This window comes from Myxine glutinosa, chromosome 1, assembly GCF_964187855.1.
Source record: "Myxine glutinosa chromosome 1, kmMyxGlut1.1, whole genome shotgun sequence".
In the NCBI taxonomy this organism is placed as follows: Eukaryota; Metazoa; Chordata; class Myxini; order Myxiniformes; family Myxinidae; genus Myxine; species Myxine glutinosa.
In genome coordinates, this window is record NC_136261.1 from 10730737 (window position 1) to 10749573 (window position 18837).

At 46.8% G+C, this 18837-nt stretch overlaps 1 protein-coding gene across 1 annotated transcript in view; it reads right to left on the reverse strand.

Annotated features, from left to right (window-relative positions):
• The window catches only part of LOC137421286 (receptor-type tyrosine-protein phosphatase O), a 275641-nt gene extending 262862 nt beyond the window's left edge, over window positions 1-12779 (reverse strand). Inside the window, exon 1 of the mRNA XM_068107186.2 lies at window positions 12540-12779. Coding sequence (XP_067963287.2) covers window positions 12540-12605 — 66 coding nt within the window. The 5' untranslated portion in view covers window positions 12606-12779. The remainder of the gene's footprint in view (window positions 1-12539) is intronic.
• Window positions 12780-18837: the final 6058 nt, after the last annotated feature.

Sequence of the window (18837 nt, forward strand, 5' to 3'; positions counted from 1 at the left end):
GGCCATCGGACGGCTCCGTGCCGAGATGGTGCGTGGAATCTCGGCCCGAGTAAACCTCCTTCCATGCACCGACTGCCGGACGGACCCAACCGCCGGCAACGAACCACCCGCATTCATTGCTCTGCTTTGCGAAGCCGGGCTTTGAGAATGAATTAACGCACCGAGAGGCTCAAGTGAGTAGACGTGTGACGGTGGTAGCAGTAGTGAATTTGAAAAGCAAAATTGATGATTGGCAAAAATTTGATGATTGGTAGAATGATTGGTAGTGATTGGAAAAATTTTGATTGGCTAGAAATCAGATGGGCCAAATTGATAGTAGAAAGTACCCGATGTGGTGGGATGGCAAATCCACCATCCCTCACAACGGGGGCAAAGGAGCTATAGTTTTATGGGGGTTGGCAGTGTAAGCTCGCTGAGGGAGGGTTTGGATAATGTATAGGTAACTGGAGATTTAAGTAGCGACATTGGACAGGTAGTCGGGGACATAGAGAGGGTAGTTGGATGATAATGACATGGGATGTGCTTAGTTTAAAGGGAAAACGGGGAGCACCAAGTTAGACGGAAACCAGGTAGATCAGATGATGCCGTGTGTTTGAGAATTGAAAGTGTATGGAGCAGTGCATGAGGAACAATTGTGGTTGTGCATTGTATTGAATGATTGAGGAAGCCTGGGAGGAAGGAGGGTGCAAGTGCCACCAGGTGTGTGATTGCACAGGTGTGCAAGTGAACAGGTGTATGAGTGAGTAATGGTGATTGAGTGTTGTGTTGAGCAAATGGTCCTGGAGGAAGGAGGGTGCAGGAGGCACCAGGTGTGATGGCACAGGTGTGCAAATACAGGTGTATGGAGAATGGTTGTATGGAATACATGGAGTATGGAATATATGGACTATGGAATGGATGGTATGGTGGAATATGGTATGGAGTGAGTATGGTGGAAACTGTGGAGTGGAGTGGATGGTGTGAAGGTGTGTGTGGGGAGGATGGACCCCATCACGAATACCCGGGGAGGGTAGTTTAAGAGTTAGGTAGAGGGAGTAGGTAAATTGTGGTTGGATATTGGCATCTGTGGTGCGTGGTGGAAGAATGGTGTTTGAATGGGTGCATTAGTGTCATGGAAATGGCTGGGCGTGTGGCCTGTTAGTGTGTGTAGTTGAATGGGCACTCTGCCACTGTTAGGATGTCGGCCAGGTGAGGCCGCAGGTGGGCTCTGGGAGCCGGTAGAGTTGTTGTGGATGGGGCCCGAGGATCCGGAGGACGGACCCGGGTAGCCCAGTGCCAGAGAGGGCACCGAGTGGGGTAAGCACCAAGGAGGGCCTTCCCCAGTTAGATAGGTTAGGTTAAGGAGCAGGTAAGCTCGGAGGCAACTACAGTGGTGGAGGTGTGCAGGTGGGTAGACCTGCTGGGAGAGCCACATGACCCAGTCCTGAAATTGTGCAAAGGCACAGGGAGTTGAATCGGGGGAGTGAGACCCCAAATTGATGAAGCACCACAGTTTGGTCAATGGGAATTTGGTTCTTAAAACCGCATAGAGTGTAAGATGGCCAATGGTTTGGCAGGGAAATACCCTGGGTAGTGTAAAGTGTGTTAATGTCATTTAGAAGGTAGATAGGATTGGAATCTCCCCGCACCATCTACATCCACTCACCTGAGGTGACAAAACTCCACACCGTGCCATGGTTTGTTGTTTTTATTATTTTTTTGTGCAAATGGTTTGGATGTGAGACGCATCATGACGTGGGTGTGACATTGTGCTGATGTTCCATCTCTTCCTCCTCATGAGGATTGATGATGAATTGGTGATGGCAAATTTTGGTCAGAGGGATTGTGGTGACGAATTTGGTATATGGGAGATATGGGGAAGACGTGACGGTAGTGATGAATTTGTAAATGTGTAGGTTTTTGTAAATACGGGGAGGGGCAAGGGGGGGGTAGTGTAGGTCACATGTGGGGGGCGTACGGTAGGGACGAGCTTTCTCACTTCACTCTCCATACACACCTCATTCTGCATTACCTTGTTTGATGTGTACCCTTGCGCCCTGACCCATTACTCACATGTCTACTGTTCCCCTGTCTCCCACCCGAGGACTGTGCTCTCTGGGCACTGAGAAGAGCGTGCGGGGAGGTCGCGTCCGTGAACCCGAACCCCCGCAACCAGCATGCTTGCATTGATGCACCACTTATGGACCGCCGTTCTGCGGCCAAGCACCACTTTATGGACCCCACGTTTTGGGGCCTGGCACCTCTGCTGGGGACCGGCCATGGTGGCCAGGTAATCTCACTAGCGGCCCAGGGTAAAGGTGGCCCCTATGCCAAGCAGGTGGACCACCCTTAGTTGGCCCCTGTGGCCCTAAATAAAAAGTGGACGCGTTGGTGCCCTTTTATTTCCAAATAGGCCGCAAGTAGAGAAAACATCAGGAAGAACATCGGCCCAGCAGAGAAGAAGAAGACCACCACCAGTTGTTTTTTTGTGTGTATCATTATTATGAACTGGTGACTGTTGCACCAAATGGTGCTTTTGGTGTGGTTTTGGTGATTGGTGCTTTGGTGTTTATTGGTGCTGGTGCGTCGATGCAATGCATGCTGTCTCCTCCCCTCCCAACAGGAATTTCTTTTTGTTTCCCTGAAAGAAAAATCACAGGTCCTGGGTTGCATTTTGTAAATAGTCAAAATAATGTCACTGTAAATAATACTCCCCTACCGTTCATGTTTAGTTTGAAAATAATTCCGCAATTCGGTTAGCTGTGGGTGTGAAACTGTTAGGCAGGGTGCAACGCAATTAGCGGGACATATTTATTTGTGTTTTAAAATTGTCGCACTCAGGGTCAGGTTAATTGTAGAGGGTTACTACACCTGCGTGTCACACTAAAGTTAAAGTTTTTGGGCCGGGACGTCCCGTAAGGAAGGAGGGTGCAGTGTTGAGGATTTGGGAACTGTGTGTGTAATTTACTGTAAAATATACCCTTTTGTGTGCTGTAAATGTTCCTTGTAAATACCTCCAATTGTAAAGGTCAAAGGTCGTCCTTAGTTAAGCCATTGCACACACGTAGCCAATCATAAGTTTCCCTCAATAGTTATGTCCTTAGTAAATGTCAGTATAAGGCTCTGTGGTCCACTAATTCATTGCGTTGCATCAATTAAATAAGATAGATCCCCTTTCAATTGCCAGCCTTCATTGCCAACTGCATTGGGCGGTTTTCTGCATTTGCCGCCATTGCCATGTGCTCTAGCTCGGAGAAGAAAGGCATGTCTCCACCTCGTCATCAGAGGGTGGAGCCAGGAGAGCCCTTGCCGACCAACCAAGCATGAGGGGATTGGCTTGAGAGGGTGGAGAGAGAGCGATCGTGGAGGTTCGCGAAGGTTCGAGGGTGTGGCCTATATAACCCGTCACGCAACGCCCCCAAGGAGAGGAGATGAGAGGGATGCGTCAGATGTGGCAGAGACGGGAGCTTGAACCATCGCAGCTTGAACCACAGCAGCTTGAACCACCGGAGCATGAACCATAGCAGCTTGAACGACCGCAGCTTTGAGCTTTCACTGCGGCTGCTCACCTCGAGCATACACCAACCGGACCCGCATCCTTCCCGCCCTGAGATCCCACCTCATCTGTCCAGCCATCCACCTCCTGCGAGTCGTTCCTGCCTTCATCCCCCGTGTAAGTCTGATTGTCGTCCGTCTTTTATGTTGTCCTGGGGTCTAAGTAAGATTGTATAGAATAAGCTAGTATTTGCACTGTGTCTTCCTCTTCTTCTTCTTCCAGTTACTTTCGTTATCTTTCCTTCTCCTTGGTTCTTTTTGATTGTGTACAATAATAATAATTAATAATAAATCCCTGTTCTTCCTACCTTTTCTTCATCACATTCGGTCGCTTTAGAGGTTTCCAAATTGAGTGTACGTGGCGCGATTCGGCCAACGAATATGAATCGGGTTTATCCCCTTTGATAAACGGCTCACGCCACAGTTTGCTTCGCTCGGCGCAACCAGTCCATTACGCTGCGGCCGTGAGCGGGGGGGTGTTTCCTTGCATACTGGGAGGCGCTGGTATTTAGGTCATAGGACGGTTGGGCCTAATACCCTACCCAGCGCTGACCGGGCGTGACGTCATACCCTCGGGACCACGTCGGTCAGTCATAGACAAGGGATTAATTCCCCCTCGATAAGGGGGAAAGAGGCCGACGTTGGGTTCCGTAACAATATATATATATATATGTATGTATATACGTAGTGTGTTCAAAAAGTATCCGACCTTTATTTTTCGTGCGTAAAAAAAAAAGAAGCTAGGGAGGCGTTGATTGGTGCACGTCTGTAGGCGATCCTAATGCACACGCGTGAATTTTTTGCCACCTGCAGAAGCTGTCATTCAACGGCAGACCGCCGATGAGTGAGGACATGTAAGTGAGCGCCGTCGGATTTTCGTTTTTGACAAAATGACGGAAAAACTTGAACAACGCTACTGCATCAAATTTTGTGTTTTTTGGCCTCGGGGATGTTGGATGCTTCCATTGTGATGACTGCAACTTGGTTTCTGGGTCGTACCCATAAACCCAGGACTCATCGCCAGTGATCACTGTGTTGAGGAAGCTGGGATCGCTGTTCACAGTCTCCAGCATGTCCTGTGCGATCTCCAAACGGAGTTGCTTCTGCTCAATCGTTAGCAGCTTTGGTACGAACTTTGCTAAGATTCTCCTGAAGCCCAAATCCTCCTTCATAATGGAATGAACGGTGTTGAATCTTGCGGATCGTTTCCACTTGGGAATCGCCAAGCTTTACACAAAATTTGATGCAGTAGCGTTGTTCAAGTTTTTCCGTCATTTTGTCAAAAACGAAAATCCGACGGCGCTCACTTACATGTCCTCACTCATCGGCGGTCTGCCGTCGAATGACAGCTTCTGCAGGTGGGAAAAAATTCACGTGTGTGCATTAGGATCGCCTACATACGTGCACCAATCAACGCCTCCCTAGCTTCTTTTTTTTTACGCACGAAAAATAAAGGTCGGATACTTTTTGAACACAGTAGTATATATATATATATATAGATATATATATGTAGATATATATATATACACACACACACACACACACACACACACACACACACACACACACACACACACACACACACACACACACACACACACACACACACACACACACACACACACACACACACACACTTTATACCTCTTTAAAATATTTAAAAAATAATTCTAATGTGCTGACTCAATAGCCTAATGGATAAAGCATCAAATTCCCAACCTGGAGATTGTGGGTTCAAATCCCATCTGTGTTGAATGTTTTTTTTCCCCCTTACTTTTTCAAGTCTTTTATGTAGTCTTGAATAAAGTCTTGTATGATGAACAAATGCATTTTGTTCGTATTTAAAAGGTATCTTGTGAAAAATGCGAGGGGCATAGAAAAGGCCCCTTTATATTTGATGTGCCATGTGGCAAACTATAGCAAAGAAGGGACCATGGGTAAAATGCCAGGGGCATTGAAAAGGCCCCTTTATGTCAGGGTATGTGCCATGCGGCAAAGTATCGAAAAATAAGGGACATTCCATAGCTTATAGAAAATGTCAAACAATAGAAAAGATGGGACATTCAAAAAATCTCGCGTTCATGCTGGACTACCCTTTTGTTCTTAGGAGGAACCAAGTAATGCTATAGAAAAGTTCATTTTAAGGGGCGCCAATTTGATTCATACACCTGCATGAAGAAGTAAATGTATTTATTTGCCAGATGTAGGGTGCCCTTTTATATTAACTTTTCTGCACACGAGATTTTTTGAATGCCCCCTATTATTTCGAGATTGCAGTAAGGCTCGCTACAAGCACTTCTGTCTACCATGGAATTTTACGACAATCCTGTTCTTATTCTCCGGTCCTCGTTTTTGGACCAACCATTAGTAGCACTTCATGTAATTCATTCATCAAAGGAATATGCCTTTCAAGTATGAAAATATTAAAGCGGCCTGTTTGGCATTGCCATAAGAAAAAAAAACACTCATTATGATCAGTCCCAACTTCAAATGTCACATGATATGCAGTGCTGATTTGTTTGATTTTTCAATTAATTGTAAGCCGTTCACATCTTACATTTAATTGGAAAAATATGCAAATATTCCTGTCCTCTGTATGTAATGGGCGCACAAGCACCAACCTCCTCTGGGATCCTTAAACAATGGAGATTGAGTACATCCGGGTATCAGGTATTTATACATAATGGATGCACAAGCTCCTCTTTGATCCTTAAACACTGGAGATTGAGTATGTCCGGGGATCAGGTATTTATACGTAATGGATGCACAAGCTCCTCTGTGATTCATAAACACTGGAGATTGAGTATGTCCGGGGATCAGGTATTTATACGTAATGGATGCACAAGCTCCTTTGTGATTCTTAAACACTGGAGATTGAGTATGTCCGGGGATCAGGTATTTATACGTAATGGATGCACAAGCTCCTTTGCGATTCTTAAACACTGGAGATTGAGTATGTCCAGGGATCAGGTATTTATACGTAATGGATGCACAAGCTCCTTTGCGATTCTTAAACACTGGAGATTGAGTATGTCCAGGGATCAGGTATTTATACGTAATGGATGCACAAGCTCCTTTGTGATTCTTAAACACTGGAGATTGAGTATGTCCGGGGATCAGACAGATACCAAGTTTGTGACTGCTGCGAGGATGTACCGAAGATGTGATGAAGTGAGGATGTACGGAGGATGTGATTATGTGAGGATATGCAACAGTTGCATCGATGTACTGAAGAGGTGAGAGAGTTGCTAGGATGAACTGAGGATGTGATGATGTGAGGATGTGCGAGAGTTACAAGGATGTCCAGAGGATGTGATGATATTAGGATGTGTAAGAGTTGTGAAGATGTATTGAGGAAGTGATGATGTGAGAATGTGATGATGTGATGATATGAGGATGTACCGAGGATGTGAGAATGTGCAAGAGTTGTGACGATGTATTGAAGATGTGAGAATGTGATGATTTGAGGAAACCGATGATGAGAGAGAGTTGCGTGGATGTACGGAGGATGTGACGATGAATGGATGATGTGATGTTGTGACGATGTGAGGCTGCGATGATGTGAGGATGTAACATTGTGATGGTGTGACAATGTGAGGATGTGAGGATGTGACGATAGGAAAATGTGACGATGTGAGAGGTTGCACGGAGGTTGTGATGATGTGATGATGTGACGATGCATGGAGCATGTGATGATGTGAGGATGTCATAGAGTTAAGTAAATATACCAGGATATGAGGATATACGGAGGATGTGACGGTGATGAGGTGATGATGTGAGAGTTGCATAGATGTACCAAGGATGTGACAATGTAAGGATGTATGGAGGATGTGATGATGTGAGAGAAGGATGTGACAATATGATGATGTGAGATTGTGATGGTGAGGATGTTGAGAGTTGCGTGGATTTACCAAGGATGTGACAGTGATGATGTGAGGTGCGCGGGTGTACCAAGGATCTGACGATGTAACGGTGATGATGTGAGAGGTGCGTGGATGTACCAAGGATGTGATGGTGATGATGAGAGGTGCATGTTTGTACCAAGGATGTGACGATGTGCCGGTATTGGTGTGAGAGGTGCATGGATGTACCAAAGATGTGACGATGTGCCGGTGATGATATTAGAGGTGCGTGGATGTACCAAGGATGTGACGGTGATGAAAGGAGAGGTGCGTGGATGTACAAAGGATGTGACAATGATGATATGAGAGGTGCATGGATGTACCAAATATGTGACCATGTGCTGGTGATGATGAGAGGTGCGTGGATGTACCAAGGATCTGGCGATGTGCTGGTGATGATGTGAGACGTGCGTGGATGTACCAAGGATCTGACGGAGATGATGTGAGAAGTGCATGGATGTACCAAAGACGTGACGTAGATAATGTGAGCGGTGCATGGATGTACCAAAGATGTGACGTAGATAATGTGAGAGGTGCATGGATGTATCAAAGACGTGACGGAGATGATGTGAGAGGTGCGTGGATGTACCAAAGACGTGACGGAGATGATGTGAGAGGTGCATGGATGTATCAAAGACGTGACGGAGATGATGTGAGAGGTGCGTGGATGTACCAAAGACGTGACGGAGATGATGTGAGAAGTGCATGGATGTACCAAAGACGTGACGTAGATAATGCGAGAGGTGCATGGATGTTTCAAAGACGTGACGGAGATGATGTGAGAGGTGCATCGATGTACCAAAGACGTGACGGAGATGATGTGAGAGGTGCATGGATGTATCAAAGACGTGACGTAGATAATGTGAGAGGTGCATGATCACATCCTTGGTACATCCACGCACCTCTCACATCATCACCAGCACGTCGCCAGATCCTTGGTACATCCACTCACCTCTCACATCATCACATCCTTGGTACATCCACGCACCTCTCATATCACCGTCACATCCTTGGTACATCCACGCACCTCTCACATCATCACCGTCACATCGTCACATCCTTGGTACATCCACGCACCTCTCACATCATCACGAGCACATCGCCAGATCCTTGGTACATCCACGCACCTCATCATCACCAGCACATGGTCACATCCTTGGTACATCCACGCACCTCTCCTTTCATCACCGGCACATCCTTGGTACATCCACGCACCTCTAATATCATCACCGGCACATTGTCACATCTTTGGTACATCCACGCACCTCTCACATGATCACATCCTCACATTGTCACATCCTTGGTACATCCATGCACCTCTCACCAATACCGGCACATCGTCACATCCTTGGTACATCCATGCACCTCTCACATCATCACCATCACATCCTGACGTGACGGAGATGATGTGAGAGGTCCATGGATGTATCAAAGACGTGACGGAGATGATGTGAGAGGTGCGTGGATGTACCAAGGATCTGACGATGTGACCGTGATGTGAGAGGTGCGTGGATGTACCAAGCATGTGACGATGTGACGGTGATGAGAGGTGCGTGGATGCACCAAGGATGTGACGATGTGACGGTGATGATGTGAGAGGTGCATGTATGTACCAAGGATCTGACAATGTGCTGTTGATGATGTGAGAGGAGCGTGGATGTACCAAGGATCTGACTATGTGACGGTGATGTGAGAGGTGCGTGGATGTACCAAGGATGTAATGGTGATGAGGTGCGTGGATGTACCAAGGATGTGACGGTGATGATGTAAGAGGAGCGTGGATGTAACAAGGATGTGATGGTGATGATGTGAGAGGTGCGTGGATGTACCAAGCCAAGAATGTGACGATGTGACAGTGATGATGTGAGAGGTGCGCAGATGTACCAAGGATCTGACGGTGATGATGTGAGAGGTGCGTGGATGTACCAAGGATGTGATGATGTGAGAGGTGAGTGGATGTACCAAGGATCTGGCGATGTGCTGGTGATGATGTGAGAGGTGCGTGGATGTACCAAGGATGTGACGATGTGACGGTGATGATGAGAGGTGCGTGGATGTACCAAGGATGTGACGATGTGCTGGTGATGATGTGAGAGGTGCGTGGATGTACCAAGGATCTGGCGATGTGCTGGTGATGATGTGAGAGGTGCGTGGATGTACCAAAGATGTGACGATGTGCCGGTGATGATATTAGAGGTGCGTGGATGTACCAAGGATGTGACGCTGATGATATGAGAGGTGCGTGGATGTACAAAGGATGTGACGGTGATATGAGAGGTGCGTGGATGTACCAAGGATGTGACAATGATGATATGAGAGGTGCGTGGATGTACCAAAGATGTGACCATGTGCTGGTGATGATGTGAGACGTGCGTGGATGTACCAGGGATGTGACCATGTGCTGGTGATGATGAGAGGTGCGTGGATGTACCAAGGATCTGGCGATTTGCTGGTGATGATGTGAGACGTGCATGGATGTGCCAAGGATGTGACCATGTGCTGGTGATGATGACAGGTGCGTGGATGCACCAAGGATGTGACGATGTGCTGGTGATGATGAGACGTGCGTGGATGTACCAAGGATGTGACTATGTGACGGTGATGATGAGAGGTGCGTGGATGTACCAAGGATGTGACGATGTGACAGTGATGATGTGAGAGGTGCGTGGATGCACCAAGGATCTGGCGATGTGACGGTGATGATGTGAGAGGTGTGTGGATGCACCAAGGATCTGGCGATGTGCCGGTGATGATGTGAGAGGTGGGTGGATGCACCAAGGATCTGGCGATGTGACGGTGATGATGTGAGAGATGCGTGGATGCACCAAGGATGTGGCGATGTGACGGTGATGTGAGAGGTGTGTGGATCTACCAAGGATGTGACGATGTGACGGTGATGATGTGAGAGGTGAGTGGATGCACCAAGGATCTGGCGATGTGACGGTGATGATGTGAGAGGTGTGTGGATGCACCAAGGATCTGGCGATGTGCCGGTGATGATGTGAGAGGTGTGTGGATGCACCAAGGATCTGGCGATGTGACGGTGATGATGTGAGAGGTGCGTGGATGCAGCAAGGATGTGACGATGTGCTGGTGATGTGACATGTGCATGGATGCACCAAGGAGCTGGCAATGTGCTGGTGATGTGAAAGGTGCGTGGATGTACCAAGGATGTGACGATGTGCTGGTGATGATGTGAGACGTGCATGTATGTACCAAGGATGTGACGATGTGGCGGTGATGATGTGAGAGGTGCGTGGATGTACCAAGGATGTGACGATGTGCTGGTGATGAGAGGTGTGTGGATGCACCAAGGATCTGGCGATGTGGCGGTGATGATGTGAGAGGTGTGTGGATGTACCAAGGATGTGACGATGTGCTGGTGATGTGAGAGGTGTGTGGATGCACCAAGGATCTGGCGATGTGGCGGTGATGATGTGAGAGGTGCGTGGATGTACCAAGGATGTGACGATGTGCTGGTGATGTGAGAGGTGTGTGGATGCACCAAGGATCTGGCGATGTGGCGGTGATGATGTGAGAGGTGCGTGGATGTACCAAGGATGTGACGATGTGACGGTGATGATGTGAGAGGTGCGTGGATGCACCAAGGATCTGGCGATGTGCTGGTGATGATGTGAGAGGTGCGTGGATGCACCAAGGATCTGGCGATGTGGCGGTGATGATGTGAGAGGTGTGTAGATGCACCAAGGATGTGGCGATGTGGCGGTGATGATGTGAGAGGTGTGTGGATGCACCAAGGATGTGGCGATGTGGCGGTGATGATGTGAGAGTTGCGTGGATGCACCAAGGATGTGGCGATGTGGCGGTGATGATGTGAGAGGTGTGTGGATGCACCAAGGATCTGGGGATGTGGCGGTGATGATGTGAGGTGCGTGGATGCACCAAGGATGTGACGATGTGACGGTGATGATGTGAGAGGTGCGTGGATGCACCAAGGATCTGGCGATGTGGCGGTGATGATGTGAGAGGTGTGTGGATGCACCAAGGATCTGGCGATGTGGCGGTGATGATGAGAGGTGCGTGGATGCACCAAGGATCTGGCGATGTGCTGGTGATGATGAGACGTGCGTGGATGTACCAAGGATGTGACGATGTGACGGTGATGGTGTGACAGGTGCGTGGATGCACCAAGGATCTGGCAATGTGCTGGTGATGATGTGAGACGTGCGTGGATGTACCAAGGATGTGACTATGTGACGGTGATGATGTGAGAGGTGCGTGGATGTACCAAGGATGTGACGATGTGCTGGTGATGTGAGAGGTGCATGGATGCACCAAGGATCTGGCGATGTGACCTGATACTTTAGATTGAATGAATAATCGCGAGCCGTGATCGTTGCCTCCTTAACTACAGCACGTGACGAGCATCTTGTGGAGGGGGAGGTGCTGATTACAAACCCAGCCGGCGCGGTCCTAATTGCTCCTCTCCGTTCGCTACTTGGAAAAGCATCCGCTCTATAATTCCTCGGAATTGATTTGCTCATTTGGGATTCTGTTCCCACCTTTTCTTTCCCTCGGTTTCATTTTTAACCTCCTCTATTTTCCTCCAGAGTCTTGAGACATCTCTCTATTTAAATCAAGACGCATGATAATTAAATGGATTTATATTTCATGTTACTGTTGTAATTATTATTAATGTTATTATTATTATAACTTGCCAATCGGCATTCTCCTGGAATGACCAGTGTAGACACAGGTTGTACTACAGTGTACATCGAAGTTCGTTTTGTACTCGTTTGTCTCGTGCATGTTAATAATGTCCATCTTGCTACTTGCTGCGCGAGCGTTATTATGACGTCATTCGTGTAATTGACGCGCATTAAAAACACGTTGTAAAAAGCGCGGGAATGGGTTAATGGAGCTCGCATGTCCCACAATGGGAGAGACAAATGGGACATCACTCGTACATGGTAATTATTGGTTATTTATGGTATCGTGAGTACGTACAATGAACATCACAGTCGTCAGGTTAGACGGGAGACGTATTATATTACTTTGATAAATACTATATTTGTACAATTGTACTTGTTATAATGATTGTTTGAGAGCTGGTCCACGGGACCGAGCACGCCACAAGCTCACCACAAGAGGCACCACCAGAGGGTACAAGAGCGGGAACAGGATCATCCCGGCGGAGACACAGCGCATCGACCTTCGGTCTCAGCACATCCCCAGGTGCCGAGACCCCGTGGGCAGGTACGTACGGAGGGGGTGGGGGAAGACGACCGCGATGGCAACGATTCGGGGGGGTTAAAGCGAAAAGGTAACGTTGAAGAGCGTTCGACACGGACGGACAGAGAGGGACACGCGTGCAGATTGACCAACCCAAGCGCAGTACGCTATCCCCCCATGCGGGCCCCGCCTCCCCGCGCATGCGCAGAGAGCCCGAGCTCGCACACGTTCTTGCTTCTTATACATGACGTCACCCTTTTCGCTCGGCATCGACGCAGGGGGAGCCGGGCGTGGGAGGAGGAAGAAGATTATGATTGGTGATGGTTTTAAATGACTGTTTTCGTGGAACCTTTTAGCCGAGCACGTGCACCTCCTAAAGTCGAAACCATTAGCGTTACATCCTCACGTGACTCGCCGACCTCGTCGTTTCCAGTTACCAAGTGTCCTTTTCAGGGACACATTTACAACTCAGGGGCGAATCCAGGGGGGGGGTGCAGGGGGTGCGCACCCCCCTCCCCCCTTCGATCCAGGATGAGGGTGCAGGCGGTGCGAATCTGCTGAACTGTTGGACCAGGGAAGAACACAAGGAAGTGCAGAATCTTCCAAGAACGCACGAAATGCCGTTTCTGACGATCAATTTTTTTAAATTTCCTGGGGGAGGACCCCCAGACCCCCCTTTTTATCCCCCCCCCCCCCCAGCGCTATAGTTTCATGCACCCCCCCCCCCCCGTCTTGAAATTCCTGGATCCGCCCCTGCAACTTGCATTTATTTGGTTTGGATTGGAAGCTCTCGATCCTATTACAGTATATGACCATGCCCTGGTAACTATAAACTAGTTTAACTTCACTTGTAGGGAAGATGTTAGAGATGTTAATTAGGAATCATATGGGAACAATAATTGATATAAATATAAACGAATTAAAGGTAGTCAGCAGGAATTCACCAAAGGGAGATCGTGTTTAACTCCTTTATTTCAATTCTTTGAGGCATTTTCTGATTGTGTGGATTAGGGAAGAGCAGTGGATGTGCATGGAGATGGAGATGGAGATGTAGATGTGGATGTGGATGTGAATATAGATGGAGATGGAGATATGTAGATGTGAATGGAGATGGAGATGGAGATGGAGATGGAGATGGAGATGTAGATATATAGATGTAGTCATGCGGTTGTAGATGTGAATGTGGATGTAGTCATGTAGATGGAGATGTGGATGTGGATGTGAATATAGATGTGGAGATGGAGATGGAGATATGTAGATGTGGATGTGGATGGAGATGTGAATATATATGTGGAGATGGAGATGGAGATGGAGATGGAGATGTGAATGTGAATGTGGATGGAGATGGAGATGGAGATGGAGATGGAGATGGAGATGTAGATATGTAGATATGTGAATGTGAATGTGGATGTGGATGGAGATGTGAATGTGGATGTAGTCATGCGGTTGTAGATGTGAATGTGGCTGTAGTCATGTAGATGTCGATGTGGATGTGGATGTGAATATAGATGAGATGGAGATGGAGATGGAGATGGAGATGGAGATGGAGATATGTAGATATGGATGTGGATGTGGATGTAGTCATGCGATTGTAGATGTGAATGTGGATGTAGTCATGTAGATGTGGATATAGATGTGGAGATGGAGATGGAGATGGAGATGTAGATGTGAATGTGGATGTAGTCATGCGGTTGTAGATGTGAATTTGGATGTAGTCATGTAGATGTGGATGTGAATGTGAATGTGGATGTAGTCATGTAGATGTCGATGTGAATGTGGATGGAGATGGAGATGTGGATGGAGATGTGGATGGAGATGGAGATGGAGATGGAGATGGAGATGTGGATGTCGATGTGGATGTCGATGTAGATGTGAAAATAGATGTGGATGGAGATGTGGATGTGGATGTGAATGGGGATGTGAATGAATGAATGAATGAATGATCGTTTTAAGGCCATTTTCCCCGCTACAGCGGGGGTTAGCCTTGCGGGCCCCATGACAATCATGGTTCCCTGTTTGAGGCAATGTTTTTATGGCCGGATGCCCTTCCTGCCACCAACCCTGCTAGTCACCTCTTGCAACACACACGGAATTACCAGTGAACTGGTACTCAATTTGCCGACCTCGGAAGGATGACAGGCTGAGTCAACCCCCCTGGCGGTAATTCAGCGATCAACCGGGATTCGAACCCAGGATCCTAGGATCCCAAGCCAGCACCCTAACCGCTAAGCCAACACAAGGGCTATGTGAATGGAGATGTGGATGGAGATGTGGATGTGGATGTGGATGGAGATGTGGATGTGGATGTGAATGTGAGTATTGTTACGTGCTCCTCCCCGATCCCCTGGTCACAGTGTACCTCCGAGCCCCGAGAGGAGTCACGGCAGAAAAATGTGTTATTCTGTATGTCAAAGATCAAGGGAGAAGCCACCCCAATTGTTACTCACAAACAAATATTATATTAAGATCACACAAGTATAACAGTACAACAATAATAGTATTCAAAAGTACAATCAATATGTCCTATGATGGTACCATCAGTTTTGTAATATTTAACTCACTGTGCTCCAAGTGAGTGAAACACGAACATTCCCCAATGTCTCTTATTCCCGGCTTCGAGACCAAATTGATTCGCTCCAGCGATCACCAGAACGAGGTCCAATCGAGACCAGAATCCCGTGCGGATGGCAAATAGAGTCACACAGCCGAAGCTGCACAAAGGCGCCCTCAAGGCACCTGGGAAATCCAAAGGCACCCTACAGGCGACTGAGGGATCACACCCTCGGGTATGGACGAATTTACCTTCAAAAAGCCACGTCACACACACGCCCCAGATCGACGTCTGAATGCAGTGGAGATGGTCGAAAAGAGACGAAACAGCGAGCGAAGCACAAGTCCTGCGTGAGTCAAAATGGCCGACGACCCGGTCTCGTGGCGCATGGCACGGCGATGATTCTCTCCTGAATCGATCGCAAAACCTGAAACGCAGGTTGACCGGTCACAGCGATGACAACTCTGTCGTACGAATCCCTTTCCCAGAAACCCGAAAGTTCACTAGTGACTCTGGCTCACCAACATTCGATTCAGAACCCGGAGCAACTCAGCTTTCTTGTCCGACTCATTCGCTCCGCCCTCTTTCTCCTCTTCTTCCTCCTCGTCGTCCAGTTCCCGATCCGGGTTCCTGTTTCTTTCAACATTAACTTTTTTACCTTTTGAAAACAGTTCCTGGACAATAAACCTTTTGAAAACAATAATAGTACATGGAATCAGAAATATTTACATGGATGCAAACCACCACAACGGAAGTGACGAATCCGTAACAATGTAGATGTGAATGGAGATGTGGATGGAGATGTGAATGTAGATGTAGATGTGCATGTGTAATTGTATGGAGACGTGGATGGAGATGTGAATGTGGATGTTGATGTTGATGTGAATGTGGATGTGAATGTTGAGGTGGATGTTGATGTGAATGTAGACATGGATGTGGATGTAAATGTGAATATAGATGATGTAGATGTAGATGTAGATGTGCATGTGGATGTCAATGTCAATATGGATGTGGATGTCAATGGTGATGTGAATGTAGATGTCGATGTAGGTGTATATGTAGATAATGTGGTTGTGGATGTAGATGTGGATGTTGATGTGGATGTTGTGTATCTTGACATAAATAAGACATCTGATAAAGGTAACACATACAATGTTGTTACCTTTGTTGGGGGCTTGCTGATTGGCTGGTAGAGTTGCTGATTGATTGGAAACTGGAGTCGTGATAAGAAGCAAAGAGTGGTGGGATGTGGATGTCTGGCTGGGAGGATGCGAGTAATGAGGTACCCTAGGGATCAATACTGGGACCATTATTATTCACAATTGACATCAATGATTTTGACAGTAGGGTGAAGTCATTTTTCTAAATTTGTAGATGATCTAAATCTAGGAGGTAAGGTAGATACATAGCAGAGAGGGTGCAGGTGATCAGATTCAGGAAATTTGATTATTTTATGGATTTGGAAAAAAGATTGTTATAAAGAAATGTAAAGTGTTGTAAAATGTAAGGAATAATAAAAATACGGGCAATGCCCCTGGGCTCACCTGGTAGAACCAGGGAATAATTGGTACGCGTGGATGACCCACAAAATACAGCACTTTCAGAAAGTATTCACACCCCTTGACTTTTTCATATTTTGTTGTTACAGCCTGAATTTAAAATGGATTAAATTGAGATGTTTTGTCACTGATCTACACATAAATACCCCATTATGTCAAAGTGGAAGTTTATTTTTAGAAATTTTTGCAAAATAATTGAAAATGAAATCCAGAAATATCTAATTACCTCAGCCACCAAAGATGGATGGAGATTATGTTTTCACCGCTGTCTGTCCGTTTGTTTGTGAACAAGATATCTCAAAAAGTTGTGGACGGATTCGGCCGAAATATGGCACAGAGGTGCAGTGTATGTGACAAGGACGAAATGATTAGGTTTTGGTGAAGATCCGGATTCGTATCCGGCTAGCAGAATTTTTAAGTGATTCTTCACCATTGGGAGATGGGGCCAAAAACTATACAAAGCAGGATATCTCAAAAAGTTATGGACGGATTTGTAAGAAACTTTGTGGACAGGTTGTGTGTTTGACAAGGAAGAATCGATTCAATTTTGGTGAAGATCCCGATCCGGATCCGGATAGTAGAATTTTTAAGTCATCTTTACCATTCATTGAGTGATATGGCCAACCAGGCGGAGGTATGTTCTCTACTGAGTGCCGTTCTAGTTTACATAAGTATTCATCCCCCTAAGTCAATACCTTGTAGAAGTGACAATGGTGATTGCAGTTTCGAGTCTTCCTGGGGTATGTCTGTATAAGATTTGTACATCTGGATTTGGGGGAATTTCTCCCGTTCCTCCTTGCAGATTTGCTCAAGCTCTGTCAAGTTGTATGGGGAGCGTTGGTGAACAGCAATCTTCAAGTCTGGACTTTGGCTGGGCCACTCATGGACTTTCACATTCTTGTTCTGAAGCCATTCCAGTGTTGCTTTGGCTCTATGCTTGGGGTCACTGTCCTGTTGGTATGTAAATCTTCGCCGCAGTTTAAGGTCTTTTGCACTCTGAAGCAGGTTCTCCTCAAGGATTTATCTGTATTTGGCTCCATTCCTTGTTCCCTCTATCCTTGTAAATCTCCCAGTCCCTGCCACTGAAAAGCATTCCCATAACATGACGCTGCCACCACCATGCTTCACGGTGGAGATGGTGTTAATTGGGCGATGAGCTGCAATCGGTTTCCTTCAGTCATAGCGCTTTGCATTCAGGCCAAAGAGTTCAATTTTGTTTTCATCAGACCACAGAATATTTTGCCTCATGCTCTGAGTCTTTCACGTGCCTTTTTGCAAACTCCAGGTGTGTTGTCATGTGTCTTTTTCCCAGGAGTTGCTTCCATCTGGCCACTTTCCCCAAAAGACTACATTTGTGAAGTGCTGCAAGCCTGCAGAGACTGTTGTCCTTCTGGCAGGTTCTCCCATCTCAGCCAAGGAACTCTGTAGTTCTGGCAGTGGTCATTGGGTTCTTGGTCACCTCCCTGACCAAGGTTCTTCTTTCCTGTTTGCCCAGTTTGGTCGGACAGCCAGCTCTAGGAAGGCTCTGGGTAGTTCCATATTCTTTCCATTTCCTAATGATGGGGCTCACTGTGCTTTTAGGAACTTTCAACACTCTAGATATTGTTTTATACCCTTCCCCAGATCTCTGCCTTCTCACAATTCTATCTCGGAGTTCTACGGACAGTTCCTTGGACTTCCTGGTAGAGTTTCTGCTCTGACATGCACTGTCAACTGTGGGACCTTATATAGAAAGGTGTGTTTCTTTCTAAATCACGTCAAATTAATTGAATTGGCCACAGGTGGACTCCAATCAAGTTGTAGACATCTCAAGGATGATCAAAGGAAATTGGATGCACCTGAGCTCAATATGGAGTGTCATAACAAGGGGGTTGAATACATTTCTAAGTATTTCACACCACAAGTATTCAACCTTGTGAACCATTTCTAAATATAATTCCACTTTGACAATATGGGGTATTATGTGCAGATCAGTGACAAAAAGCATCTCAATCGAATCCATTTTAAATTCCGGCTGTTACAACAAAATGTGAAAAAGCCAATGGGGCTGAGTACTTTCTGAAGGTACTGTATGTAACGGAAATGAAAGTAAATGCCT